Raw genomic sequence first — 20,763 nt, 5'->3', positions numbered from 1 at the left:
GTGGGTGAAGGTAGGGGCTCTCTGTATGCAAATTCCCCTGGAAGACAGTGAGAGCAGAGCCTGCAGAAACACATCGTGAAGGAACAATAAGTTAATATGTACAGGGATATAGAGGAAGCAAGGAAAAGGGGTATCTGACAAATGATTTCTTAACATCCACAGAGATCTGATAGACGCCAGCGCTGCAATGGGAGAGTTTGTCCTGAATTTGTCCCTGGTGGGTGAAGGGCCATCCCTGTTCGTGAAAGGTTAGTTAATGTGGGACACAGTTGCCTTTGGATGTAACTTGAAGGGTTGGGTGGCAGAGGGTGTTGCAATTAACAGAAAGGTTTTGCATATGAGGATACAGCCTCTGATCTCAACCTTTGGTCTCAGCTGCATCTGGGGTGGGGGAAGCGTTCAGTAGATGGCTTTAAAAGCTGAGCAGGTCACTACTAGGGGAACCAGCAACCAGAGCGACTCAGGGAGGGGAGTCTGAGCAGTACCCAGCTCTGCCGAAGAGCGAGCAGTCCCACTGAGTGACGGTTGGTGAGTTTGTATGTCTAGTGTGGGGTGCATTGCTTGGGTTGAGGGAAACTTGGCACCACGGAGTCTCTGGATCAACAGGTGAAGCTGCATTAGACTTGGTTTTGATTTTCTCGTGGCGCTCTCATTTAGCAGCGAAAAGACCTCAACCAAATAAAACGAATGTAGAAAATAATTAAGAACAGTCCTTGGCTGATTTGGCTTACAGAGTGGAGGACTGTGATTGTTGGTTCCAAAAGGCAACAGTTCAATAAATTAAGGAAAGAGGATGGTAATATCAACTGGATTGAGTCATGAGGACCTTGATTGTGCAAAAGACCTGAAAAATCTTTAGTATCATGTTGACGATAGTAGCCTCAGACAGTTTTCTAAAGAGGGGGGAAGAACAGTGCTTAAGATCCAGATGTGACCAAATAATAGCTAACTATAAAGCAGGAAGCCAATAGGGAATGGTGGACAGAGAAATGGGAAGTCCAGACGTATCACTTCACAAAAAGGAAATAGAGTTAAAATGAAAGAGCCTGCAGGTCAATTTGAGTCAGATCATGGCTATACAAAAGCTACTCTCATGGTTTTCCTCTGCTACAGGAAAAGGTGAATACAGAGGTGGGGGGTTCAATGCTCTTTCTGTAAAGCAAAGATAAAACCTGTCAAGGATAGAGTGAGTTGGGATGATCTCAAAGAGCTGACAAATTAAATTCCACACATAATGCAACTGGAGAACAACAAATGAAATGTAATGTCTTCATTCAAATATGACATGGAAAATTATAGGTCTGTAATTTTACTTCAGTGGTGTGGTAGGGCCCGAACAATATTGAAGGGGGAAAAAGTAAGTGTGGTCCCAGAGATAAAAGGGCATTGACATAAGAAAATGAGAGCTTCCCAGAGGACAGTTTGGAGAACAGTTGCTGAAAAGGAAAATCAAAACATAGAATAATTCCTTGACGTGGATATTAGAGGAGTTGCTATGGTGCCTCATGGAAAGAAGAATGTAGAAGATGAGGGGCTAATGCAGAGAATCTTCAAGATGATAAAGACCTGGCTAAGAGGGTGGCATTGAAGGGGTTAATGCCCTGTGAGACAAAGGTCCTGGTCCCTCCTCAGTGCTGATGTCCCCACATACCATGTGGCTGCCACAGGAGAAATTAGGGGAGAATGTGGATGTGTCACATTACTGTCAGTTAGACATTTAATAGCTCAGGCTATGAAATCTGTTAAAATAATCCCTAAATTTCAGTTCCTCCAAGTCAGGCTCTGGAAGCTTTGCTTTACAGTCAGAGAAGTAAGAGGCAATTGATGTGATTATTATTTTTTCGGTCCACACTACATTTTCATTTAACTGCAGTTCCTCTTTTTGATTTTCTCTATTGTGCAAGAATTTGTCTTAATATAGAAAAGCTGGACAATGAAGCTGATGCCATAATCTGATTTTATGTTAAAGTCTTCTCAATAAATCTCCCATTAAATGGAAAATGAAATGAAATTAACAAATATGTTCATAATGTAGGATTTTAAAGATGCTGTACAATTAGTCACAGTTTTACAAGCAGAATGAATTGGTGGCAATAAAAAATAACCTTTCTTGTTAATCCCTGAAAATATATTTAAAGTTTGGGCTCAACCTTTCTAAAGGACTGCCAAAAAAGATTTGAATTTGGGCCTGGGAGTTTTCGCATACCCTAAACAATGTAGATTGTGAATACAAAATATAACGTTAAATGAGGAAATGTGTCCTCACTGTGTTCTCTTCATCAATTTTATTTTGCTTAATTTCAGAACCACTGGAAGATACCGATATTTTTGTGAGCTTGATATTCTCCATAATATTTTAATGGTCTAAATTGTGTAGAATATCCACTAATGAAAGAAACCGTGCAATCAAACGCATATTTCATAAGTAATCTCTTAAAGATCTTGTCAATGGACAGTCATTCCAACATGACCGCTATTACTCTTTAACTTGGGTTCCTGTTTAAAATTCCACCCTACAGTAACGAAGTAGAGTTAGTATAATTCTAAAAGACAATTATTTTTTTTCTATGGAAAAACTTAGATGATGGGGATAATAGATTCTACGTCAGAATAACTTGTTCTATATATTCTGGATGTCTGTAATGGAAAAATAATGTTCCCTGAATTTCTATTGAATCATTTTATTTCTTAATTTGAGAACAGGAGAAACTTATTAAGTACAATCTTTCTTGAAATTGCTAAAATTATAACATAGCGTCCCTCATAGTGTAACAGGACTCTTTCATTATTATTTATTTTGTTGTAAAAGACTCCTTAGTTGGTCTTTTCTTGATATAGCAATGAAATCTCTGGAAACCCAACAATTTGCCATCCTGGATGCTAGACAGGTGGAAACAGAAGTTCTTCAAGATGGGATGTATTAAATGTTAGCATTTTAGACTAATTTTTCCTCCAGTTTTCCTCATCAACTTTGGTCAGAGGTCTAGGGATGTCAGGTTTTTTTCTCAATGTTAACAGTTGAATAGTCTTTATGTTTTTCAGGTGTCCCTTGGAGCATCTAAGTGAAGGGTGCAGCAGCTCTTGGCGCATTTAAATAGTGCCTCTGAGTGAGAGTACAGAATTGTGTGGGTTTCTCTGCCTGTTTCTGTGTGCTCCAGACCAGCTACCGCTTGGTAGCTGGAGCACAACACAGCTCTCGTGTGTCTGCACAGGTCCTGCCCCAGACTTTCAAGCACGTTGCCACCTCAAAACATGAGCAGTAGTTGCGCCTGCTTGGACTTGCCTGTGTGGCCAGGCACCTGTGGTAATCCTGGACAAGAAATGGAATAAACTGAGTTTGATTTGCAGGGCCATTAGGCAAAATGACTCTTTCTACCACCTATTTCTCTCATCTTCCAGTGAGGATCCTGGGCTATAAATGGTAATGAACCCTCAGGTGGGTGTCAGAGGAGCAAAGCTTACAGCCACATATGCAATGCAATTGCTACGTGCTGTTAGACTGGATCTAACCACAAGTCCTTCTGATCCACAGTGGTTTGTAGTGGATGCTGAGGAAGGAGGATGAGAATGAGACTGACATGTGGTGGCCTTTCTCCTGCATAACCTTTGAGGGCCTCCAGAACCAGTGGTGATGCCTTTGCAATGCTGAGCTTGGGCTTAACTAAATTCCCTTAAATAAAATGTAAAAGGAGGTGAACAGCCCTAATCTCTAGTAAAAAACAAAAAGTCAGTGAGGAAAATTTATGATAAAAAACCCAATTGTTTTGGAGGCCATTGAAAGCTTTCACTGGAGGTCTGATGCGTATTTTGCAAAGGGCTTCCTAAACTCATTCTTATATTTCCCGATGTATCTAGAAGTCTCACCCAAAAGAATACCAAAATGTGGTATTCTCCTTGGTTTGTCTGTTTTGCCTTTCAGCACCTTTAGTTGCCCCCAAAATAATGGGCAGTGTGGACACAGGTAAGCAAGGGAAGGTAAGCTCTCTGTTCCCACAATCCTTCTTAAGGAGAGGGAAAAAAATACAGCTTTTTTGCCTAGATGAAGTAAAGGCTAAAAGGGATATGATAACTCTCAGTAAAACCATTAAAGGATAACACCAGGGAAGAGGAGAAAGCCTTTGAGCTATATAACATCATCGGCAGGAAAACATAAAATAGGAGTAGATAAAGCTAAGTTAGACGGCACGTTATTAACAATGAGAAGTGGGAGGCTCTGGGACAATATCTTCATGAGAGGAGCGGGGAATAAATGCTTACGGCAGTCTCAGAGTTTATGAACCAAATCTCATTACACTTATACCATGTTCTTTAACTGGCTTTTAGCTCCTCGTCTTAATGCGTGTTCAATTCACAGTCTGGGGGTACCCCAGCACGCTGCTGAGCTTGGACAGGAGATAGTCTCTACCTACTGTGTATGAAACAATTGTCCAGATGTAAGGGAAGATGGAGTGAAAGGGCCCCATGTTAGTGTTTTCTCTTAACAGCTCTAAAAGTAGGTGAAAGGAAGCAGGAATTCAGGAATATATCTATAGGCATGTCACGAGCTTAAAATAATTGTTTCTTTTTTTCTACTGTTCCAGTAGCATCCTCCTCCTCATTACAGTTCAAACCACATCTCTGAAGAGGCAGCAAACTCTCAAATAGATGTACTTTTCCTACAGTTTTTTTTTTTTTCCTCCCTTTTTTCTGACTACTACTCCTGATCTTTAGCAAAATGTGTCCAGCTGATATCTGGGTTTGCTTCTTCCCGTTAGCTCTGAGGATGCATTTTCCTATCAGCTTCCCTCATTTCTGAGTTTGTGATATATAAAGGCAATAAGTCAACCTTTTACCCACAAAGATGCAGGTGAACCTACCTGCCACGCTTTGCTGCAGGACCTTTCTTGACCTTGAGAGAAGATGTGTAGATTAACTCCCGAGAGGCACATAGGTCTTACTTCTTTTCTCATTTTATTTTAATGGTCAGGAAAAAAGGAAAGAATGCAAATGAATGAATGCCCTCTTTGATACGTGTGGCTCCTGAGCATAATCTGCAAACCTGGCAGGCACCAGGCACAAGTGGAATTGCTGCCTCTAAGTAGGAAGAAACTTAGCCTCTTTTTGCAAGCAGTTGCTCGCAGTTTGCTCGTTGGCTCGAGGGAATCAAGCAGCCAAGAGAACCTTGTCCCTCTGCAGAACAGAGGAACTGGATGCACTGTGGGGCTGATCACCTGCTGCTCACATAATGGCAATTATTCTTTTAAGCAGAGAGAACCTGAAATCATAAGGTTTCCCACCCACATCTGGAAAATACGCAAGGAAGCGTTTACCCTAAAAGCAGTACAGCTGTGGCGGCTGCTTCTCTCTGGAGGGACAGGCTGAGCAACTGTGACAGAGGCAACCTACAGAAGCTGTCTCCCAGGGTGAAGCCCTGAGCTCCTGCCTGGATGAGGAGGAGAAAATGGAGGCATTAACTTCAGTTCTAGATGAGGTCCACGCCTGAACACAGAAACTACTGGAATATTCTGAGGGTGTGTATTTAAAATACAGGTGGAAGGGCTGGACAGGGGTGTTGGAGAGGGAAGGGTGACTTTAGTTGTGTTAGAATTGAAAAATAAAGCCTTTAATAGCCAGTGAAAAATCAAGGCTTTAGGAGCAGGTGATCCTCTTTACCTCTAAACTGTTTTACTGCACTTTAAAATGATGCACACAATATGCATATTCTCTAAAACACGCATATCCTTTCCTCTGCAGGAGAGCGGCAAGTGGTTTTTGCTCTGAAATTGGGACTGACCATGCCACCCCCAGTCTCTTCAGACCTGGGCTATGTACCCCCCGATGGCGGATGGGGGTGGGCGGTGGTATTTGGAGCCTCCATCTCGGTTGGGTTTGCATACACCTTTCCCAAAGCTTTCACAATCTACTTTAAAGAACTGCAGGCTGTTTACAGCATCTCGTACAGCCAGATTGCCTGGATATCATCCATCATGTGTGCTACCACCTACGGAGGAGGTAAGTGAAGCAAGATCATATCTTTCTTTGGAAAAGAAGAGGTCAGACCTCTCCAACAAAAGAGGAGAGGAGAATATATTCCTTGGTGAAATTTCTTGGAAAGCTCTAACTGCAAGTTTGGCTCTCTGTTTGCTGCTGATGATTACTGGCAAAACAGAGAAAACCAGTACTGCTGGGAATTTTATCAACAACATATATGTCACAAATTTTTGTTATTTAATCAGAAATCTTGCTACATGTGGGTGGAGGCTTGGCCATGGTGGAATTATTTGAGTCTTGAACAGTTATTTCAGCATATTTAATATTGCATCTTTTGTTCTATTCATATTCTTGGCTTTATTTTTGAAACAAAAAAATGTCTCTTGTTCTCATGATTGTGGAGAAGATTCTGGTTACTCAATACCTGAAGTTTTGCTGATGGACCGGAATGGCACACATGGGTGTAAAACTTGAGCTAGTGTGTAAATACGTTTTAAAGTATTCCCTAATTCTGTTGCTGCAAGTCCTTTATTACAGGATGATGTTTTAGATGCAGAATCTTTCTGAAAAGACAAACGTGTCTATTGGTTACTTCAAGTTAAAACATTCATTGAGTATTCACACCTCAGCTGCAAATGTTGCCATTGTGCAAAGGCTGTGGGAAAGCTATTGCTTGTCCTCATAATGAAATCACCAAGTGGATAATCTCAGAGGGATGTTTGCCTCAGGTACTGATGCTAGTTATCAGTTTGCTGCTTTGATCTGAGAAGCTGGTGTGTATCTTGCTGTTAATGGTTAGTAGAGGACCATCTTGCTTTTAGATTGCTGATGCCTGTTGAGCTGCGGCTGCCGGAGGGTATCGCTGGGCTCTTAGCAGACTCTTGGTCCTTCTTAGCTTGTTTTGCAAGAGTGAAATGTAAAAGGATTAACACTTAAGAACACAAGCATGGCCATACCCACTCACACCTATCCAAATTAGTATTCTTCCTCAGATAAGGTCAGTGACACACACTTTGAGAAAGGCTATTACAAACAAGTTGTAGATTGATGGATGCTCTCAGTACCCCTCACCTTCAGGACAGTGGCTTGGAGGCTTCCTGGGGAGCACACTCCAAATGTCAGGGTGCACCCAGTGTACAGAAGTCAAGCACGCTCCCCTCATGTACTTTGGGAACTGTTTTTCCATGGCAATAAAATAGCTGGTTTAATCCCCATTATGGGATGGATTAAGGTGAAAAGAGAAAATTTCTACGAGGCTCACCTGGCACTCGGGCAATGATACACATCTCTCTGTCAGTGCCCTGAGCCATGCATGTGACATCATGGACAACCTGTATCTTTACTCTTTTGACAGCTCATGCCTAGTCTCATCGAGCATGCGATTCCCCAGGTGACTGCATGCCCTGAAAAGCTGGCATGAGAGCAAGTGACTCTCTACTTATTGATTCAAATCCAGCCCTTGTCAAGGGAGACTGAAGGCTCCTGCTGCCACCAAGCCAGCAGCTGGTCTCAGCCCATTCCCAGTGGCAAGTATTGATATCGCTAACCCACTGGGGCAGACTGGCATACTTGGGCTTGGGGATGTACGTGACCAGAGAGGTGTTAAGGATGAGGTGCTTCCCTGCTTGCAGAAAGAGCCTTTCCAGATCTGACTGGAGCTGATTGGCTTGGCAGTGAGGGGGTTTCTTTGTGCTCTCTGGGTTTTGGTCTCTGCTGCAGAAAACAGGAACATTCACTTCTAGGATTATTAAATCAGCAGCTCTACTGGGTACATACTTCCCCATGAAATAATGAATGTGTGTCCTGTAGCCACTGTTTGGCTCTGGTGGTTTCACGTCAGGAGCTGAGAAGGGCTAAAGGCGTCTGAGTGAGAGACTGAAAAGTGATTCAGGCTGTGTGGGGCTGCTTGAGGGCTCCTCTTCTCAGGGTGACTGCTAAGGATCCTCTGAAAATTGGATGTCTCAAACTGAGCACTGAACATCAGATACATCTCAGATTGGTCGAGATTTCCCCCCCCCCCTTTTCTTTCCCCCCCTGTTCCTTGAGGGCGCTTGACACCTGCATGAAGACAGAGGAGAGTAGAGCAAAGGAACCGCTTCAGTGATCTTCACGGGGGACAAAGCCATTACAGTATAAAACTTGTGGTTTTCATCATTGATCTTCCCATCTTTAAATACCGACTTTTATGAAATCTCATTGCTGCAGAGCTGTCACTGTAAGCTACAGCCTCGTGTGCAAGTGCATGACTTTTTCAGATGTTGCATGTAACAACTGCAGGGTGTCTGCGTAAGCAGGAAAATACGAGATGCTGTGAAAAGAAAATGACCTTTCTTTCTCAGCATTGCATTTGCCTTCACACAGAGTTAGGGCTAGGAACTGGGTGCTGGCGGGAGGGTCCTGCCTGTTCCACATTACCTGGCTTTTCCCCAAACACCTGTGTTCGTTGTTGCAAGAGCACCCTTCCTCTCTGGCAGCCCGTCCTGTGGCAGGTGGTAGTTGTTGCTCTTCATCTCACTCAGTTTTTAAATCACTGTATCATCTGAGATAAATAAAAAAAAAAGAATACAACTGTGAAAGAAACAGATCTTGAAAAAAATGTCTTAGGAAGAATCCCTATACAATAATTATAAACTCTTCTAGAATTAAGGAAGATCGATTATCTCCTCTGTTCTTGTGAATGATTAATAATTCTAAACATTTCCCTGTCATGTTTCCCATCTTTCAATTTTTGTTTCCAGTAAATGGTGTTGACATCTCCATAGATCTGCAAGCAGCAGCAAGCTAATAGTAATAGAAGAGGGAATGGTAATAACAACAGATTTGGGAGTTTCATCTCAGGGAATAAATATCTTTGAGTGCATAAGTAATTGAATACTCAGTTTGATCTTCCTTTCAGCTACAGCAACATAAATCTAGAATATTTCTGTAGCATCCACTGAAGCTGCAAGCTGTATTGGAGAGAGGAGGAAGGCACCAGCAAAGCCTGCCCAAAGTGGTCAAGGGCATGCAAAAATCCCTGCGGAGACAATTGTGCCTTAAAACACTAACTTTAGTTTGACAATATTCAGAAAAGCTACAGCTGACAGCTTACGAAGTGGTCTTTTAGGACAGCATGTTTTCCTTTGCACTAGAGATATTAAGAATAACAAAAAACTTCAAGAGACATTCACTGAGACACAATATTCAGCGTTAAATTTTGGCTGCACCAAAGTCAGCAGACAACCTTGTTGTTGCCTTTAGTGGAGCCATGATTTCATCCTTTAGCTGCAGATTTTGATCTGCTGAGCTATTGAGCTAGAAGCCTGGGAAATTTCAGCCCCAAGCACGGTATTTAGGAAGGGGGGGCTGAGAACTGAACGAAATTTCTAAAATTAATCCTGTGTCTGTAAACACTCAGTTTCACAAAGGTCCCCAGGAATGTTAAAAGACCAAGCGCCTTGTAAACATGACCTAGATACCAGGAGCATCTTTTAAGCCTTTCTTATAAGGAGTTATTTCTGTGGAGCTTCGGGGGCTCCTGGGAAGGTCAGTTTGTAAACCTGGGATTACAGCAAGCTTGAGCAAATACTACACTCAGACCGAAAGTCTCCTCTCTTTGATCTTGTGGGGTAACATGGATGTACAGTGTCAAAAGTTCAACAAGCCCCTAAAGAACAATCTGTGTGAGACCTTGAAAGTTAATACTAAAGCATCGTGCTTGATCTGCTGGACAATGGTCAGCCAGAAGGGCAATGCAACACAGAAAATGCAGGCACAGGAGCCTGGCTGAGTTTACCTACAGTCATACTGTGTATTGCATCACCCTGTGTTAAGGGCAGAGAGGGCTGATGTACCTCAAATGATGTTATACTTAGCTAGCCCCACACTGCAAGATTCATGAACCAATCTTCCCGTGTTTGATTCAGTTTGTCGTTTTCGTATCCCAGGATTTAACTGAATTTGGAAGGTAATGAAGAAGCTTGCTGGGTTTCCTCCGTCCTATGAAGAGGAGATGGTCATATGCAGAGTGGCTGCAGGTGTTATCCCGCAGTCCTGCTTCCCACCCACTCTCTTGCAGTGCCTGGCAGCCTCTCTGGTGACAAGAGCTGCCTGGTATCAGCCAAGATTGGCTTATGCTTGCTGCATCCTTGTCCTTGAAGCAAATCAAAGGTGCTCTACATACGGGCAGTAAACAGCAGAACCTGCTCCTGGAATGCTGCAGTCCTGGAGGAAAGTTTCTTGGGGGAGATCACAGTAAGAGCAGAAGCCCTCACACTTGTCACAACAGGCTAGGAAAGAACCCCAAACAACAAAGCTCCAGCTGCCTTTTTACTGTAGTTTGCTAAGGCTTTCATTGTCTGTCCCTCTGATACCTTGGAAACTTGAGTGAGGTAGGGTTAATTTTTGGAGAAAATACCTGCCTTATGTAACGGCTCCGAGTACTATGATCTGCAAACAAGAGTTCAAGAGAGTACTTCCAAACTGATGTGACGTTCCCCTCTTCCCAAGCCGAGGAGCTACTGATCCTCAATTCAGATTCAGCCCACACCATGCAGTTCCACCTTTCTGGTGTTCTGCAGTGGGACTCGCTCTATATGGCGCTCCGTAACATCTCTCCTCTCTTGAACATCAGGGAGGTTTAATGAGATCTAAAGCTCTCCACCTTGCTGAAGTTTTTTTTCGGGCAGCCCTGAGGCAGGTTATATTCCTTCAGTCCTGTTGACAGCTATTTGAGAGTTTCTTTGTGGTAGAAGAGCCTTGGAGATGGGCTGGAGACAACAGTGGTCTTCTGGATCCGAATGTGCTGCAGTGGCTCAGGGCTGTGCCTTGGAGAAGGTGCTTGTGGTGGGGCTGGATGTGTTTGGACCCTGCGGTCACAATTCATTGGATTAGTTTTGCAGGTTTTTGCTAACTTGGATCCTTTTCACTGAAATGAGTAAGGAAACTCTCACAGGAGCATATCCATTAGAAGTCATAGAATGCCCATGGGCTCAGAGGAAATGAGCCCAAGTCTCCATGCTTGGGCTGCAATCTCCTCCATGGCATGGGGTGCACAACCAGCACCCAGAAACTCTCCCTGTGTTTGCAAGCTATGAGCTTGTGGAGATCAGTTAAATTCATTCAGGTGCAAGTAAATGCAGTAAGCAAACAGGTCTAAGATATCTAGCAGGCATTAGGTGGAATATGTGTTGGGGTAACTTAGTGCAAGGACAAAGGGTAACAACCCACAAGGATAAACCTCTTATTGCTGCCTTTCTAGTACATTACCATCACTTCACATCTTTGTAAACGAAGGAATGCTCAGGATCACATGAAAATAATTAAGTAAAACTGGGATCTTGCAGTGATTCTAAGTTGGCTGAAGTTTCAGAAGACCCTCTGGGTGGAGGAAGCTGCTGGCTCTATTGCTGGTGCAATGAGGTATCCCTGATGAGATCAACTACCCCATGACAGCACTGGGGATCCGCAGGGTGGTACCTGCGTGATACAGTTTGCATTTACCAGGACTGCCCATCCTTAACAGGGCAGAAATGTAAGTGCTATGAAAGTGCTTTGTTGTTTTGTGTGCTTTTGCTTCAAAATTAGAACAGGTAGGAAAGGCAGACCAGAATAAGCTGGGATGTAGTACTAATTTTACTTTAACAACACTAAAATGCCTTTCTTCATTACGTGTTTACCTTGACCAAAAACATATAGACTCGTTACCCTGGGGTAAAACCTCACAGCAAGGAAACCAAGGCCTGAATCTGGGCATGGAGAACCTCAAGGTGGGAAGGCAGAGACTTCCCTCTGCACACTGTGTTCTCTGGTAAGGAGTCTCTTTTACTTTTGGTACAAATGAAGCAGTGACCTGCTCTGCTGTGGCTAATGTGTAATTATACCTTCAACACAGCTTTCTATCTCAGCTGTTTGTTTGCCTGCGATTGTGTGCACAATTTGAGATGCCACCAGGCTCTACATTCAGCAATCGTTGCTAAAAATCCAGTAGTAGTGCTGATTTTCAATCATTCAGGGTTTAGTGTAGCCAGAATTCTGCCATAAAAGTTAACAGCTAAATTCTCTATGCATCTTCAAGTACTTCAACCACATTGGTTTTCCCTTTCTATACAGCTGTTTCCCAAATACAACAGAGCAAGATCCTGCTGGGATTAAAATGTAAATGAGATGAAGATGCAATAGCAAAGGAATAATTTGTTTTAATTCCTCTGAGAAAACATTCCAGTTATTAGACTTAGATTAATTGTAGCCATCTCTTTACCAACATAAATGTTTTGGTTTGGGCTGCTGATTAAATTCCTGCAACAGGGGAAAAAAACAGAAGAGATGGTGTCATTGCTTGGTTGATTTTATCATCTCCAGGAAACCAGCACACCCAACAGTGATGCTTCATGCTCCTGGCTGGTTTGACAGCACAGACACGGGGCTGAAGCTGTCTAAGAGGTTTGTTGGCTCTGTTGGGAGTTATTTTGTCTCGTACAAATCCCTCTGCCTGCCTGGCTTAGCAAAAACCAAACTCCGTATTTCATAACTTTCTGTTTTGACCTCTCCTTGACCCCTTGTAAAACATTACTCGGTGGAAAGCAGAGCCACGAGGCTCTGCCAATGTCCTGGGTGGTTCCTAGCAGCATCAGCAGTGACATCCCTCGGCTTTGCGTGGCGTCACCCCGCTGCCAGATGCGAGGATGCGTGGAGCTGGTGGCTCTGCCCACAGCAGAGCATCTCGCACAGCAGCAAGGAGTTTGCGTGGAAATTAAAAGTTTCCCCCAAAACAGCCGTAAGGATGTCAAGGGATGCAGCTTGAGACCCACACGCCCCATATGGAATGCGGGTGGGTGCTGTGTTGGTGGGGTGCTGCCCCCATCCCTCCCAGTACTTGGTGTCCTGGAGGCCATCAAGCAGAGTTAGGTTCCCTTTAATTAAAACCTCAAGCATGAAAATATTAGTGGTAAATCCCTGAATGCTGGAGGTCTTGTGGCTAAACACTGAGGAATGTGTTGTATCAGCCCAGTCATGCTCAGCGTGGGGGGATAAGGGTAATTCTGCGCTCGCCGGGTAGGGAACTATTGATCTGTCCCCAAGTTTGCACTTTGTGATTGCTTCTGGTTGGGGCCCGGAGCCAAGAATTTCACTGAATTCAAACCTTTTCCCAAGTAATAATCTATATTGGAATGGCTTGATCCCTTGGAAAAAGTTAAGAATATTACTAGGAATACAAATGTGTGTGCCTATTTCCAGAGGACTGGGAGTTCTCTCTCCTAAGACGAATCACACTGAGGAAAGTAACAGTGTCACATCCTGGGCCATGGGGGCAGCCCTTCGATTTTGCAGGGAATTGCTGCTTATAATCTCATTCATTCATTCAGAAGCTCCATTTTAACTGAGGTTATAGATTGGATTTCACTGCTGATGCTTTTTATAGGCAAGCGGAAAATGACAACGGAATAGTTTTGAGAAATGTGGTTATGCCGTGCATGTGAGAATCACAGATGAAGTGTAATTACCTCTCTAGGTGCTTGCTTACTCAGAGCTGGTTTCATACAGCAGACCTAGGTATAGGTTTCTTTTTTTAATGCGGAAGCAATTTCTAAAGCCTTTAATTGATTGTCAAAGATTCAATGAAGGAAAAAGCACTGTTTGTGTTATAGAGTTGAAGCTCCTACCTTTTGCTAAATAAAATGCTTCAAACAAAATTCTTTCCAAATATCAAAGTGCTCCACTGAGAATAAACAGAAATGTTTTCCATTCTCTGGGGACCTCAGGTTTTTTTTTTTCCTTTTTTCAGGAAAAGAAAAAATACTCAACTTGTCAACACTAGTCACTACTTTTGGTGACCTTATATTTTAAATATTGTTTATCAAACCTTGGGCTTCAATAAGTGAAGGCTGTTTGTTCACTTGATTTACAAATCATGACTACAGGAAATTTCATGGAAATCATTGCAAAGACTGGAAAATGGGCCCTTCTCAGGGGAGAGGAAGAATTTCAGATTCTACCTTGCTCCTGGCCCCTTTTCCTGCTTTGCCTCTCTTTCAACAGCTCTGGAGTGGAGCCTGGGAATACAATAACAGGCACTTATTTACAAGGAGGGCTGTGATAGGGAAATGAGTAATTTGAAAAGGTATTTTGCAATTTTAATCAATTTTGTTGCCACTTGCCAGAAAATTAAAAAACCCTGCCCTCCAGGAAGTGTCGTCTGTCTGCGGATGAGTGAGTGGAGCGTGGATGGGGAGTTGCTGTGCTCTTGATATAGAGCGGGAGCACTCACACAGGCAGCTACTGTGAGATCAGACCAACCCTCCCCAGATGGCTAAGAAGCCTTTTGACCTGGTGAGCCCAGGATTTCTGCTGGCAGTTCTTCCCTCCGTCCTCGGGCTGTCATGCTTTGCTTGCGAGCGTTTCTTCAGAGCAGCATCACGAGGGCAAAGACTAATTGATTTCAGACATATTTTAGAAATAATTTGTTCTCCCCGGTATCTCCTGCTGCAACTACTTTCCTGCTTTGGTTTTGAGTCTACCACCAGTTTGTGTGAACATTTACCCAGAAGGTGTCCTGCCAGGGTTTGCTGCTGAGGGAATTCTTCAACTTTACACCAAATACAGCATTTCTGCAGAAGGAAACGGTCCCGTCTTCCAGCCAAGGTCATAGCTGGAGTTGTAGCTGCTTCTGTGCTCCCAAGCATTTCCATCTGCTCTCTGCACTGATGCTAAGGATGCGCCCAAGTTCACTCTCAGGTGTGTTTATTTAGATTTGGCCCAATTTGTTATTTTTAGCAGAACACAAGAAACAGCTGCTGAAACAAACCTCATTGCTGTTTATTATGAAAACTCCACTAATGTAAACCCACATCCCTCCATAGGAAAACAGAGGAAAATAGTCCTGTCCCCTTGACCACCCCTTTGTTCAGCTGCAGACAGAGCTCTCGTACAGGAGAGCCTTTAATTCTCTCCTGTGGTAGCTGACTCCCTGCCACTGCGCCCTGTGCCGTTGTTCACGCGGGACTGTGAATCATAGAAGCGATAAGGTAAAAGAGGTATCCTTAAGCCCAAAATGCTGCTCTGAGCTGTGACAAAGCAAAGCTCTCCAGGTCATCGTGCTGTGACCCTGCACCCGAGAGCAAAGGTCTTCTGGTTGTTTTAAGTTTACTTGGTTTTACAGGAAGGAAGAAATAGTAGTAATAAAAAAAAATCTTACAGATACCTTGTGAGGAGAGCTTTAAAGCTCTTGATTAACTGTACCAGGAAAATTACTGAACAACGGACTGTTTCCCCCTTCCATTATTGCTTAATGGTATATGTAGAAAAATGGGATTTATAGTAACGCGGGGTCTGTTTTGGATCCTTGGAGGGAGGGTCCAAATAGAGAAGCAGGGAGTTCCTTCTTGTTTTGTAACAGTTTGACGTGTTTGTACCTGAACCAAAAGTGGTACTGCTGTTAAAATTGTGTTGTTGATTTAAAATTAGAGAAGAAACATCATCCTGGACCATCAAGCTTTGTCTTCCCATTCCCTGGGGAGGGAAGAGCTGTGTACAGGCCCAGAAAGGCACGAGATGGGGCAGTGGCAAAGCCTTATGGAGACCTTCCCAAGCACAACAATTTCCTCTTTCCCAGACTCTCCGGGAAGGGCTCCCAGTAACCCCCCGCAGAGGGTGCAGGCAGGCTGGGAACTCCTGCGTCAGGTGGCGTGGGAGCGGGAGAGCCCACTGCCCCTGCGACATCACCCCGTGGGTGGCATTTGGCTCATGAAACAGAGGAGGAAAAATGTGAACAGCAGCAGCTTTAAAATGCAGATTCAGAAAACAGCCGATTTCCACACGCTTTGTTAACGTGATTTTGGTTTTGAGTGTTAGGTCATTTTTTTGTTTGTTTGTTTGGTTTTTTTTTAATAAACTGAATACAGATTTATAGGGAAAAGTTGTTATGATGCCTAAAATAGTGAGATGCAAAGGGGTATGGAAGGTCTGCTTAGAGAAACGGGGAAGAAAGGACTATATTTGTGATGGAGATAGTGCTGCTGATTTGTATGAAAGGCTTCTTTTGCCAAAATGATTTGTAAAATCTCCCCAAACCATACCCTAGTTTTCACAGCTGCACACAAAGGGAAGAAGGAGGCTGGAGTGGAGTGAACGGTGACACTCGCTTGCCATTTCCATATGAATTTCTCCCAAAGTGGGTGAATGAATTCCTCCAAGACCCACGAGGCTGTCACCTAAGCCAGGAGGAGGCAAGGTTGAGCAAGGTGCTCACCTGGCAGTGGAACTGCAACTTTCTAGCACGAGTAAACCCTGCTAACATTTCCCCAAATGGACTTCAATGTGAAAACTAGAATATACAGCAAATTGGTGAACAGTGGGTAGATGACTGCACAAGTCTGCGATGATATAATGGTACAGGAACAGAAGAGCAGCGTGCGACTTTGTACGGCACAGAAAAGAGGCTGGAATACTGATAGAAATGCAGGAAAAATAATGATTTCCATATAGAGTATTGTGTTCAGTTCTGGAATCTCCAACATAAGAAGGACATGGAAGTGTTGGAACGGGTCCAGAGGAGGGCTACAAAGATGATCAGGGGGCTGGAGCACCTCCCATGGGAGGACAGGCTGAGGGAGTTGGGCTTTTTCAACCTGGTGAAGAGAAAGCTGTGGGGAGACCTTCTAACAGCCTTCCAGTACCTGAAGGGGCTACAGGAAAGCTGGGGAGGGACTTTTTACAAGTGTATGTGGTGATAGGATGAGAGGAAATGGCTTTAAATTGAAGGGGGAAGATTTTGATTAGACATTAGGGAGAAATTCTTCACAATGAGAGTGGTGAGGCATTGGCACAAGTTGCCTGGTAGTGGATGTCACCTTCCTGGAGGTGTTCAAGGCCAGGTTGGATGGGGCCTTGGGCAGCGTGGTCTGGTGGGGTTGGAACTGGATGGGCTTTAAGGTGCCTTCCAACCCAAACAATACTACAACTCCACATAAATAACTGGTTTAATTAATGCCTGCGGGGTGGCTGGGTGCTGGCGCTGCCTCCTGCACTGCTTCAGCTTGGGGTTCCGAAGATAAAAAAGGGGGAAAGGAGAAAAGCAGAAAGGCATACAAAACCTGATTAGACTCCACATTCATCTGCTGGGGCGGGTTCCCTCCCTTTCTGTTCCCTCCCTCCCTATCCTAGTCCCGTCCCCTCTTGCCACGTCCCATCTTATTGCATCCCGTCCCATCCCAGCGGCTCCGCAGGTGGGTGCTGAGGTGGGGGGGGGGATGCGGGGCTGCTTCCCGGGCACACAGAAGTAATTTCTAACCAGCCACTGCAGAGCATTTCTTACCTTGTCCCTCCTGTCCGCCCCTAGCCCTGTGCGGATGCCAGGATGCTGATTTTCTTTGCATTAATTGGCTATGCAGCTCAGCAGGGGTGGGGCGCGACATTACAAATGAATAACTAGGTCGAAACTCCATTGGGGTGATGCTGTCGCTGCAGGCTGGGGCTCTGGGAGAGCAGTATCTGACTCTGAGCCTTTGCACTTTGTTTTTCAGGGCTTCCCCAGGAGTGCTGGGCGGCTGGCCGCTCGCACAGCCCCACCATGCCGTCCCCCAGTAACGCGGGGCGAGCCCCCAGCCCACCGGACGGTGGTTGGGGCTGGGTGGTGGTCTTTGGCGCTTTCATTTCTATTGGCTTCGCGTACGCTTTCCCCAAGGGCATAGCCATCTTCTTCAAAGAAATCCAGGATTTCTTTGGCACATCCTATAGCGAGATCGCGTGGGTCTCCTCCATCATGTTGGCCACGACGTACGGTGCAGGTGAGTAGACCTGCACCAGCCCCTGCGGCGCGGTGTGTTGTGAAAGCAGAAAGAAGCCAGCAATCCCTGCTCTGGGACACTGTACAGGGAAAGCAACAGTGTCCGTGTGCATGGGCACTATTGACAGGTTTACTTTCCGATTGCGTTTCTAACGTCATTTAGGGAAACAAGTCATACGTGGAGCCTAAAGGGGCCAAGGGGCAGTTTTTCAGAGGTAAATTGGTGTTGGTTGGTGTTTTCAAACAGGCTTTGTGCCTTCTGAATTTCTTACTGAGTTCAGTGGGCACAGGTGTCTTTTGCTCTCTACGGGTACTTTTTTGGTCTATAAGGGACTCCAGGTGGCTTTGAAAATGCAGTCTGTGACCAGTTAAGTGCTGACGTGCCCTTTATTTCCAGTTAGGGTTGCAGCCCCTTTGTTGCTTTGAAAATAGGGCTTATTTCACTGATATAAATGTGGGGTTACGCAGAAGCCTTTAAGAAGGGGTACAATACCCTCTGCACACCAGAGACGGAGCTACACGACACATCCTGTTGCAGTGTGACCTTTCCCTTCCTCACTCCCTGCTGCCGGCTGCATTGGGGGCTTTCTCTGACACTGCAAACAAAGCGTGGCCCTGGCCCCATCACACAGCACCTCTGTTCCCCTAAAGGCAGGCAGCACCAGCCCCGCTCCTTGTAGCTGAGTGGCATGGGGGTGGCTGAGCTGTTTTGAAAAGATCTTTGTGTCCTCTTGCCTTGCTTTGACCCAAGATGGTAACTTTGCACCCGAGAGGCTGTGGAGTAGTGCTGTGAGTCAGGGGTGCTGTGCTGCTGAGGGTCGAGGTGGTGGTTCCCTACCCAGACACCAGATTACCTACGAAGGCTTTCTGTGGGCATCGGTGCAAGAGCCCTGAGGACAGGCTGCTGTGAAAAAGCTGGGTTTGGGTTTCAGCCAAAGGTGAGCGTGGAGCAGAGCAATAACTGAAGTAGCTGCTTGTTTATCATGGCAGCTTGTAATTATAGTAATGAAATCGCCAGTCGATCGTTCTTATCAGCTGCAAAGCAGTGCGTATAACTTGGCTCTTTTTTTAAGATTTTGATGCTACTTTCATGACTCAATGAAAAACATGGGATGCCTTTGATTAAATGTGCAATGGGAGGTAGATGGGAATCGCTCTGTACAGGAAACTCCATCAATGTTTATCCTGGCTATTTAAGCAATTCTGAAAATGTTCTTTGTTTTTAAAAAGGCATTTTTTTTTCCTTAATAACATACTGTAGTGCTTTTTGGAGAACAAGGTTGGTAATGAAAGTAAAGATGCTTTGTAAAGGTTTGTAAAGTAGAAGTGATGCTTGAATCAGAGCCTATTGTAGTCCATCCTATTGTAACCCACTCCAAAGGCTTGGTCCCATGGAAAGCAGCTCTACAAAGGCTGAGTTCCTGTTTGAAAACCCACAAATACAGCACTTCAAGGGCAAAGCCCAAGCAGCAATTTAGAAAGAAAAGTCCTCCGCTTAAGCCAGTGCCATTGTCCCAGGCCACCCTCCTTGGCCTCCCTGATGGGATGCTGAGACTGAACCCTGGGGAGAACTGCAGCTTTGGGATATGTTTTTCCTGGGACTTGTTATTAAAGGCAGAGAAAAGCACTTTTCCCTCAGCAATATAAATAAGCAATCTGCACTGAAAAGGAAACGGCAGGGCTTTGTACAGGCTGAACAGGAGCAAGTGGGTTGCAGTTAGGGGGGGAAACATTGTTGTGGGGAGGCAGGCGAAGGAACCGCTTGTTGTTTAGATGCTACTTAAACGCTGTTTTAAAGGGCTGGGGTAAATTATGTGGAATGCTCACATAATAAAAGAAAAAGCAGGTGGCCCATGTCTTTGGTGTGTTCAGTTGCCTACAGACAAGCATCTAGGAAGCTTCATGTTTTAGAAGTCAAGTAGAGATGATGAACATTTCATACCAGAAGTGTGTGAGCAAGTAGAGGCTGCTGTAAATTCTGTGGTCTGGTACTAAAATTAGGATATCTGTTGATGGGAAGCCTGCAATTGGCATTTTAATATAGGTGAGTGTGCTAAAGATGTCCTGTGGAAAGCAGGGACTGCTGGTCTCCCTGGTGGCTGGGTGCCTAACATGTTTCTCTCTGTCTTCCTGATAGCTCTGGGCATCCTGTAGTGCAAGCCTTCTTCCTGGGGTAATGCTGTTTCTTCTGTTGCACTCGACATTCTGTAGGTGTTAGCTGGGGCTTAAGGCACTGTGATGATAGCCTCATAATTTCAACCAGTTTGCAGAAACTATGGTTTGGTTTGGACACCGTTATCCATGGTGAAGCTGTAGGAAGCCCTGCTCTGCTGCGGGGTGGGGTGAGACCTTAAGGAATGGCTCCAGAAATCATGTCCCTTCCACACACTGCCATGTGCTGAAGCGATATCCCATCGCCTATCCAGTAATGCTGCAATAAATGCACCAAAGTAGTTATTTGTAGGTTGGGGGCTCCCTGGCTGCCTCTGTGGGTTGTTGCCAGCTCTGCTTTATCTTCCAACAAAAAGATGCCCCTTTGGTGTGGCAGAGATGCTTCTTTGACCACAACTGAGTGAGGAATGCACTCTGCAGATTAACCCTGTACCTGCCAATGCCCAAAGTTTCTTGCAGGGGTGTAACTGGGGTTCTTGACCCTCTCAGTGTGCAGGTCATGACCGACAGGCTGTGCTGGAGCAGGTGAAAAGCTGCTCTGATCACCTGCCTTCTCCCACCTGCAGACTTCCCAACCTACTTTCCTCTCTTTCTCTCCAAGTGTTCAAGCCAATGCTGCGTGCTCTGCATCTGGGATGTTATAGTGGACTTCTATCCCAATTAACCGAGTGTCTCCTGCCTTTTTACAAGGAGCTTTGACTTTACCCTCCCTTGTACTATCACACAGTAATTCGGGGGATGATACAACTGCGCACTGTTAGACTTAATTGCAGGTGATTGTACCTTTGTACCTCCCCACGTGCCTTGCAGTTGCTCGGAGTTATGTCCGTTTAATAGTCCTCTGCTCCTCTTCTCTGCTC

General features: G+C 44.8%; 1 protein-coding gene across 11 annotated transcripts in view; it reads left to right on the top strand.

The window, feature by feature from the left end:
* The first annotated feature begins 233 nt into the window (after positions 1–233).
* Positions 234–20,763, top strand: part of LOC104061206 (monocarboxylate transporter 2) — a 44,463-nt gene continuing 23,933 nt past the window's right edge. The window contains exons 1-4 of one of the 11 annotated variants that reach the window (XM_054076955.1): positions 234–248; positions 5,248–5,510; positions 5,734–5,991; positions 17,469–17,732. In XM_054076955.1, coding sequence (XP_053932930.1) covers positions 5,775–5,991; positions 17,469–17,732 — 481 coding nt within the window. In that variant the 5' untranslated portion in view covers positions 234–248; positions 5,248–5,510; positions 5,734–5,774. Of the gene's footprint in view, positions 249–374; positions 529–4,966; positions 5,511–5,733; positions 5,992–17,100; positions 17,172–17,468; positions 17,733–20,763 lie in introns of those variants that run through there. The other 10 variants (XM_054076952.1, XM_054076951.1, XM_054076953.1 and 7 more) reach the window with 10 other exon arrangements.

This window comes from Cuculus canorus, chromosome 11 (genome assembly GCF_017976375.1).
Source record: "Cuculus canorus isolate bCucCan1 chromosome 11, bCucCan1.pri, whole genome shotgun sequence".
Taxonomy (NCBI): Eukaryota; Metazoa; Chordata; class Aves; order Cuculiformes; family Cuculidae; genus Cuculus; species Cuculus canorus.
The sequence above is the reverse complement of the archived record's forward strand: the minus strand, read 5'-3'. Positions and strand labels throughout refer to the sequence as shown.